This window comes from Acomys minous, assembly GCF_964271855.1.
Source record: "Acomys minous genome assembly, chromosome: 4".
NCBI classification, from domain to species: Eukaryota; Metazoa; Chordata; class Mammalia; order Rodentia; family Muridae; genus Acomys; species Acomys minous.
Window position 1 is genome coordinate 84,707,955 of NC_140486.1, and position 9,585 is coordinate 84,717,539.

At 42.4% G+C, this 9,585-nt stretch overlaps 1 protein-coding gene across 1 annotated transcript; it reads left to right on the forward strand.

The window, feature by feature from the left end:
- The first annotated feature begins 43 nt into the window (after nt 1–43).
- Nucleotides 44–8,303, forward strand: LOC311595973 (mitochondrial protein C2orf69 homolog). The gene is made up of 2 exons (XM_084779119.1): nt 44–406; nt 5,590–8,303. The coding sequence occupies exons 1-2, from the start codon at nt 116–118 to the stop codon at nt 6,430–6,432; spliced, it is 1,134 nt and encodes a 377-aa protein (XP_084635245.1). The 5' UTR covers nt 44–115; the 3' UTR covers nt 6,433–8,303.
- The last annotated feature ends 1,282 nt before the right edge of the window (nt 8,304–9,585 follow it).

Consider the following 9,585-nt stretch of genomic DNA (forward strand, 5'->3'; position numbering starts at 1 on the left):
CCCCACCCCCGCTCCTGACGCACGCTACGCGCTGACGTTAGCGGCGACCGGGGGCCGTTGGACAGCTGAGGCCCCGCCCCCGCCGCCTGGTGAGCGGCCCTCGCGGCTCGACCCCATGAAGGGGTTCGGGTTGCCGCGGTCCCCGGCGGTGGTGCTGCTGCTCCTGCGGCCGCTGCTCGCTTCCGGAGACTCGGCGTCCCGCCCGCAGGCCCGAGCCATGAACCCGGGCGGCGGCGGCGGCGGCGGCGGCGCGCGGGGCTCCCCGGAGGTCAGCCACCGTTTGCAGCGCTCCATTGTGCCGGGCTCCGACCCGCAGCGCTGCAACGAACTGCTCCTGCTGATGGACGGGGAGGGAGCCGCCCCGGGGCCGCGGCACCACGTCCTCTATTTCCCCGGGGATGTGCAGGTAACTCGGGTCCGGTGTCCCCGACACGCCCACGCGGGTTCTCACACGCGGGTGGGTGGGGGGCGCTATCGTTACTGCCGGAGCCCCGCCCGGGAAGGGGGCCTTGGACAGCTCAGGGCAAGGTCTGCAGAGAGCAACTGTCAGTCCCGGTGCAGCTGAGTGGAAGAGTGGCGCGACGGTGGACGTGCAGGCACAGCCCCAGCATGGTCTCGGAGGACGCTGTGTATGATGGGCACAGGACACTGTTTAAAAACGCTGACTAACTAGAACGCAACCATTGCTAAAGTGTGACCGGTAACCCTACAGCACCGTCGTGGAAGGAATGTAAATGCTAGAAATGCTAGTGGAAGTGGGACCCGTTTGAATTAAGCACACCTGTGTGCTTCCTGGTTCTGGTGTAACAGCTGCCGACAAACGACTCTGCTGGAGCTGTCTGGGAAGCTGGGTTTTACTCTGAAATCGCATTGTGCGATGGGTGCTTGAGCCACGTGAGAGTATCTGAATTAGTTAATATGAAAAGGCAGGGTTTGCTGCCTAATTGTATTGCCAAGTGTTGAGTCACCACTACAGGTGCCTTGCGTGTGCCCCATCGGACAGCGCAGAGGGAGCATTTCCACAGAAAATCAGTCATCCCAGTAAGTTCTGTTAGCGCTAGGGGCGACATGCAAATTAGAATATAGCTAGATGTTTCCCTCATGCTAGAAAACTATTAGTTTATTGTTTTGAAATTGGAGCTTTAAAATGATACACTTAAAAATCATAGTGGTAGTTAATGTTTTCTCTTGCTCTCAAACCAGTTGACTAGTTGACTGCTAATGGAGAAACATCTACTCAGTTGGTGCCATTGTACCCAGTATGGAAAACAAGCCTGATGCCTTGACACTAACTCGGAGAGACTTGTGACCAGTTGCTTCATGCCTTCCTGCGGTGATGGCGGCTGGGTACTTCCTGCTGTAGATGTGTGCCAGACGGAACATCTACTTGTCTTCAAGCGGGGCCTAAAGTGTTCTAGATATAGTTGGAGTATCATCTTTCATTTCAGCAGCATCTATTCCATTAGCTTTTTGGACCGTGGTGGAGTGGTAATTTGTGCAGACTGGGGAGTTTTTTAAGAGTACTCTGTCTTCAGGAAAAGAAATGGAAGGGAGTGCATCACAAGACTTCCAAGGCTGAATTGCCTAGATTTAACATTCCGTTCTGCACTTTGAAGCTGGGAAGTGTGTGCAGCTGGTCAGTCTCCCTAACGAAGTGCTTCAGGTACACAGCGGGGATAATACTTGAAAGGGCATCATCCATCAAGGTTAAACACTGGAATAACTCATTGAGTTCCAGTGTCTTCACACTTTCAAGTGCCTGAGTGTGCCATTCTTGGACCTTTTCTCTACTCTTTCAGTGATGTCTCTCTGTTTTGCCCTGATGACACTTGACCCTTCTCTAGTTTAGGGAGACTGACCAGCTGCATGTTTATGGATTCACCAGTTGCGAGTCCATTACTTCCTTTGGGTATTTAGCAGCTTTTTATTTTATTTTATTTTATTTTTTTAATTTAATTTATGTGTGTTGGCGTGAAGGTATCAGATCTTGGAGTTACAGACAGTTGTGAGCTGCCATGTGGGTGCTGGGAATTGAACCCAGGTCTTTTGGAAGAGCAGGCAGTGCCCTTAACCACTGAGCCAACAATTTATTTACTCCTAAGCAGCCTTCCTCATCCAAGTTAATGAAAATACCTATTTAGTCCCTCAGCTTAGAGACCTGAAGTCACCTGTAGGTCTCTTTTATACCTCATCTCTAATCCAACAACGTGCAGTGCCTCTGCCTCTCTGCATCGAAAGTGATAGAACTGGCTTAAAGCGAAGGTCTTGCAACCCATCCTGGGGCTCCCTGACCCCCAACAGTAAGAGCCAGCATCCTCTCAAGTGCTAGGATTCCCGATGACTTCTCATCTTGCTTTGTAAGTGACCACGAGGGTCCTTCTCTGCGTCTTCCTGCACTTCCTTGGGCTGTTCTCCTCAGGGAACCCCTGCTCACTGCTCAGCTGGGCTGTGTACTTTATGCTATCTAAAGCTGTTCCCTTGGTGCATTTTTTGAGAGAAGTGTAGCTCTGCCCATTATCTTTAGTCTGTTCAAAGGGTATCCATTTACTTTAAATCCTTATCATGAATCTTTCTAAACTCTTGCAAACATGACACCTTCTGACAAGATTCTTTTGACCCAAGTTGAGTGCGGTGTGGGATGGACCTCTAAGTTTCTGCCGGTCAGCAAGCATTTAACTTGGCGAAGCACTCTCTGGGCTCTGCAAGGGACTCTCTTGTCGCCTGCCTCCCTGGGGATGAGTAGAGAAGCAGCCTCCTTCCTTCCTTCCTACGAGCATAGTGAAAGCATTATATCCCCAGTAAGATGCATACTCCAAAGCAAGCCACTTTCAGTAGGTAGGCTGTTGTTAAGAGCTGGTTCGCAGACTCAGTTTGACTGGGGCGGTGGGGGTGGGAGATGGCGGTCTGCCCCTCATCTGAGGGTGTGGAAGTCTTTATCCATGGTCCTTGAGCCTGAGCTTTGATATAGCCGTAAGAATCCCAGTCCCATTTTGCTGCTCAGTTCCTCACTGTTAACAATTTCTTCCTTTCTGATCATGTAGTCCAGGGCTAATGGTGGAGGGTGATGTTTAGATTTACAGCACCTTCTGTGAGCTACAACTTAAACTGAGAATCATAAGATCTGCGTCACTAGGGTTCATTGAGTAATTTATGTAAGTAATTGTATAGCTTCAGGACTTTGGGGTCCTCAATTATAATAAACTTGCTTACTTATTTATTATTTCAAGTGGTTTCACTGTGTACAGCCTAGGCTGCTCTTGAATTCTGAATCCTTGGCTCAGTCTCCTAAGTGCTAAGATTACAGCATGTGCTACCACACCTAGCTTATAAAAATGAATGAGGCAGGAAGCAGGAGAAGCAGTTCAGTGTTTTTCTCAGCTACATAATGAGTTCAAGGGCAGCATAGGCTACCTTGCTTGTCTCAAAAGAAACAATTTTAAAAGCCACCAAGATGGCTTAGTGGGTAAAGGTGCTTGCTGCTACACCGGACAACCTGAGTTTGGTTCCCAAGATGCACAGGGGAGGAGGAGAGAACCACTCCTGCAGGCCGTGCGCTGACTTCCACACACGCCAGCACACACAAAAATAATATTTAAAAACAATAACAAGTAACAGAAAGCCTTTCCAGATCTAAGCTGCCATAATTTTATGACAGTCTTTGCATGATAAACCTGCATGTGCAGAAGGTAATTACAAAATCCATTAAAAGTCAACTTAAGGTCTTCCTGGAATATGTTTAAACCATACATAGCAAGCAAGCTACTAATCGACATATATGACAATCTACTCATGAAATAGAACTGTTAAGGAGTTGAACATTATAGTGAGAAAATTAGCAAAGGACACAAACATAGTTAACAAAAGTAAAAAATAAAATTGCCAGCAGATAGAAATGTTTAGCTTGATTTGAAATTAAATATGCAAAGTAACTCATTGTATAATCTTATCATACCCGGATTTTTGTAAATTAACTATTAGCATTGAAGTTAAGTTGCAGTGTGGCAAACAGTACATTCTTGTGCATGTCTAGTGCAGGTGTTGCTGTTTCTTGTGCATGTCTAGTGCAGGTGTTGCTGTTTCTTGTACATGTCTAGTGCAGGTGTTGCTGTTTCTTGTGCATGTCTAGTGCAGGTGTTGCTGTTTCTTGTACATGTCTAGTGCAGGTGTTGCTGTTTCTTGTACATGTCTAGTGCAGGTGTTGCTGTTTCTTGTGCATTTCTAGTGCAGGTGTTGCTGTTTCTTGTGCATTTCTAGTGCAGGTGTTGCTGTTTCTTGTACATGTCTAGTGCAGGTGTTGCTGTTTCTTGTGCATTTCTAGTGCAGGTGTTGCTGTTTCTTCCAGGGGCATTTTAATGTCTACAAATGTATGCAAATTTATGCCTTTTAGCATACCTTAAGGGAAAATTATATCTAATCTTATGGTTGCTTAATAGAGAAGGAAAGAATATTTTATTTTTTGGGGGTTTTTTTTGTATGCGTAATTACATATGTGTTTGTGTACTGGAGAGCACTAAACTGTTAGCCACATAAATTTTAATTTTTTTCATACTGGTAAACTTAAGAATTTTTCTTTTTATCTTTGTAGATAGATTTAATTTTTGTGGTAGCCTATTTTTTCAATAGGAAGATGTACATATCACTCAATATTCAAACTACAGAAGGTCAAAAGTTCTCTTACATCATTACCTCCAGGATCCTAAGACTCTATATTACCTCAGTTTCCAGGGAGCTGAGACAGGAGAATCACAGCCTGGGCCATGTCATAAGACCCATCTTAAAAAGAACAAACATCAGCATTAATAAAAATAAAAGGAAGGTAAAGTACATGTCCATTGTACAGCCAAAACAAATATATATCACTTTATGTAGAATGCATCTAAACAAATAAAGCCTGTGTACAAAAGGACAAAGGGTATGGATAGACCAGAGCAAACATTTACACAGTAATAAATAAGTAAACAAAGCTCAACATCATTCTAATTTTTAAACAAAATTGAGTTATTCCAGGCACGTGAAATTGAACAAATTAAAAAGAAAACCATGGAAAGCAATTCTGTAGTCTATCACCAAACCTAGTTTTTCTACCTCTAGGAATTTTAGACTATAGTGACAGTTGTATAACTATAGATCTGTGCTGCTATTGCAGCTTTGCAACAAGTACATTGAAGCTAGGCAGAGCAGTGAGGTTCCTGACCTCCTGGGATGGATTTTAGAGATATACAGGATGACAGCTCATCGAGAAGGACATATTTTTAAAGTATGTCTTGATCAAAATGTCTGTAATGAAGCAAATTTATATTTTCAGTTGAATTAGAAGCATGTGTTAAATAAAAATTATAATTTGTAAAACAAATTTATCTTTCTAAACTGTTTCATTCAGAAATTATCAATACTCAATGTAAATATATTTCATTACCCTGTCTCTTAATGAACTTTAAGCTGAGAGTGAAGTGTTTCATTCAAAATCTTATAGCCAAAAAGTGACAACAGGTTTTTAGGTTTTATTTCTAGTACATTAATGTAAGTCATCAAAACTTCCTATTTTATAAGTAAATACATATTTAATGCTCATATCATCTTTCTTTTCAGAATTACCATGAAATTATGACCCGACATCCTGAGAATTACCAATGGGAAAATTGGAGTCTAGAAAATGTTGCCACCATTTTAGCCCGCCGTTTTCCCAATAGTTATATTTGGGTAATAAAGTGTTCCCGAATGCATTTGCACAAATTCAGCTGCTATGACAATTTTGTGAAAAGCAACATGTTTGGTGCACCAGAACACAATCCAGACTTCGGAGCCTTTAAGCACTTGTATATGTTATTAGTTAATGCTTTCAAATTAAGTCAGAATGGTTTGCTGTCCAAGAACAGTAGTGTTTGGAATAAGGATTGTAAAGCATCTAACTGTCAGCCTAATTCTACTCCCACTAATGGTGGCCCGGAGGAAAAAGAGGGGACCTGTGACAACGCTGAGGACTCTGCCGTGAGGTTTGCCCCACTGCCCTTGAATGGCGCATCCTTTACTTTGATTGGGTTCAGCAAAGGCTGCGTTGTTTTGAATCAGCTGCTGTTTGAGTTGAAGGAGGCCAAGAAGGACAAGAACGTAGAGGCCTTCATCAGAAGCATACGCGCGATGTACTGGCTGGATGGTGGGCATTCTGGAGGAAGCAATACCTGGGTCACGTATCCAGACGTCTTGAAAGAATTCGCTCAAACAGGGATTACTGTTTACACTCATGTAACACCTTATCAAGTACACGATCCAATGAGATCCTGGATTGGGAAGGAGCACAGGAAGTTTGTTCAGATCCTCGGGGATTTGGGTGTGCAGGTGACTAGCCAAATCCATTTTGCAAAGGAAACTCCTTCCATAGAGAATCACTTCAGGGTTCATGAAGTGTTCCGAGGCTACGAGTGTGCTCCTTAGCAGAAGAACTAAGTTCTTAGAGTGTTATAAATACCGAATACCGACGACGAGATGCTAGATTAATTAGATACATTGTCCGTTGGTGGGCTAAGAAAATGCACATTCCCAAACTGTGAATGTCAAATACAGTAAGATTCCTTGCTTGTAAATGTGGACAGTTTTAAATTTTGATTGGACTAGAATTAATTTAAAATCTAAAAATGTAGTTTGTGATCATTCTGTGACCTTTAAAATGAAAGAAGCTTGATGTTAGGGGTTTGGGTTTTTTGTTTTGTTTTAAGTAACACAATTGGTGTAGGAAATAGCTGACATTTTGAGACCTGTTTTAAACTAACTCTGGTACTAACTACATTCAGCTGTTGACATTTCACTTCTCTCTGTGTCCAAGGCTCTGGGGGGGGCATTTGCACCCTGCATCCTGATGACTCCTGGGTTGTTTTTGTTTGTTTGTTTTGAACCTCTGTATTCATTCTCAATGTTCCACCAAGTGTTTTGTTTTTTAAAGTCAAAATATATCTATTCCCTCATATCTCAGATCATAGAATTCCAGTTGGTTTTTCAACATACTATGCTCAGCACTGGAACTTACTTCTTAATTGACAGTTTTTAATTATCTGTTAGTGTGCTCTCAAAGGAGACAGATTCCACAGACCTAAATCAGCGTTGCTTCAGAAGCATGGCTTGTCTGCCAAGAGAAAATAGCTTTCTTTGGCCAAATATAAAATTACATTGAGATAAGAAAGGTTACAAAGGAAAGTTTGAAGACACAAATAATTTAAATTTTGGCCCAGAAACTGAATTTGCTTAACACTGCTACATAATTTGGGTGAAGTTTCCTTCTGCCCATTTTTCTTTACTAGATAAATGCATTTTAAGAAACCTAGATCTAAGGAATCTCAAACAATATTGGAACATAGCTGTGTGGCTATGAGAAGTGGCCAGGCACTTTGTGTTTATGAAGAAATGGCTCCATAGGTCATGACATGACCAAGCAGGGGAGTAACATGCTGCTTTGGGGTTGAAAAGAAAATCAATACTAAAGTATCTTAAGGGCCCAGGGAATCTATTATTAAACAATAAGATTGGTGTTAAGTTTTTGGTTTCTCTGAAAATTACATTTTAATCAACCTATATATTCCAGATATTCACTCATAAAGGACTCCTTCACACCAGATGTTTAAAAATGAACATGATTCCATCAACTAAAGAAGAGTGTGCACATTTTTAAATAAGTAAACTAGTTTTATATTCTGCTTTCAGTGAGAATTTGTTCCTTTGGGACCAACACTTCCCATTGTAGAAACAACTTACCTGGTTTCTAACTTATTCTATTTCCTTACTTTAAGCACCGTGATTGGATGGCTGCCTTCAATTTGGTTAATCCTCAAGTGTACCATTTAATGTAAAATAGCTGACTTACTGAATGGCCACACAGAGGAGAAAGGCTTCAGTATTCACATGATTAGCTGAAGTGGAAAGAGAAGTTTTTTGGGGTTTTGTACAAGAATTCATTTTTAAAATCCGAGTTCTTCACCTCTCTACTCGTGGACGTTCAGTTGTGACATGTTAAAGTGGGTGTTGCTCCGATGGACACTAGAGCTGCCATCGCCTCTGGAGACAAGGGTTGAAGAGTACAAATACTTTGGAGTGGAAATAATTGAGTTAACCCAAACACAGGTATTTAATACTTCATATGTTGGTCCAATTCCACATCTGCTTCAACTGTCTGTATTAAATTTGTTATTGTAAACATGTCCTACTTGATTGTGCCTTTGTAAAGCGTCACTGAGAGAAATGGTCCTACAAATGTGAATGTTGCTACCACTACAGCATGAATGTATAATTATATTAAAAAAAATAATCCACAGAAATAGTATTTGGGTGTGTTTATCTTCACTCAGATTATTTGAAAGGAAAACTCTTCACCTTGCCATTTGGGGTGTCTGTTTTTACTTTCCTGCCTTTTTCAGTGAGCAACTTTCCTTTTCATTGAGCAGGCCTCTTGCTAATTATTCAGTATACCCATTGGGTCCCTTGAGAAAATCCTTAAACAGCTCTCCCTTTTCTTTGCTGATTATCGTGGCTGTCTGTGCTCCTTCATCCCCATAAAGATCGTGGGAACATGGTGCGGTTGTCTCATTTCATTTATGCAGCAGCCAAACACCCACCTAGTATAGGAAGAATCCAAGCCACAAGGATCTGACACTGACTCCCAGTGTGTCAGTGGGAAAGCTATAACAGCCTAGCGCTTAGGATGGCATGTCTCAAACAGTATTGCATCTCATTCGAAGCCTTCAGAGAAACACAAATTAGGGGCTAAGTGGTCTCATGTGCCTCAGGCGTTAACTGAGTGGGCCCAGCCATTCTGAGTCAGTGATGAAACAGGTACTCAGGAGTCATTTAGTGTCCCCAGGCATGTTTAAGACACCTAGTGATGACTTGTACCATTGAAGCAAGGTTAACACCAGCATGCCAGCCTGTGGTTCCTCCTGCCCCATGTTTCCCAGCACTGGAGAAAAGAGTCTTGTTACCACAGTCCCAGATCTTACCACAGCCTGCCCTTCACCTCCCCTACTCCACAGATTCAACTTTTTATAGGCATGAGATAGACCTTGTTATTAGGACATATGCAAGTGTTCATATGGCTGCTACAAAAGGAAGAATTTTAACTTTGCTTACTGTCTCTTGGTATTTCATACATCCTGAAATTATGGAATAAATCCTGTAAAGATATGCCAAGTATTGTTAGCATCATGTCATGAAAGCTAATAGTGTTTGAGCACAAAATACATGAAGCTACAGACCTGACTCCCCTGTGATACTCAGCCTCATCTGAGGCAGTTGCTGTCACTGGGTTGGTTGTGTACCTAGGAGAGCTCATTCTACATAAAGATGTACACAGAACATACTGTACAAACTGCCGCAGTTTTAGTTTTTATGTAATTACAGTGGACAGGTTGTATGCCAATGCTCATAACTGCCTGACTCCTCCGTTGCCTATTTTATATCCTATTCTGCCATTGTCTCCCATTGCTACTTTAACTTTTCATCCATGTCTGTATAGAGTAAGCAGTACATTTTGCTGGGAGAAAACTAATTTGTTAAGCCCTCAATTAGCTGAAAGAATGGGCTCTGATTAATACGGTCACCACC

Coding starts and splice junctions, on each gene's coding strand:
- LOC311595973 (XM_084779119.1), top strand. CDS start 116: ATGAAGGGGTTCGGGTTGCCGCGGTCCCCGGCGGTGGTGCTGCTGCTC. Junction 407..5,589: donor ATTTCCCCGGGGATGTGCAG/GTAACTCGGGTC, acceptor CTTTCTTTTCAG/AATTACCATGAAATTATGAC.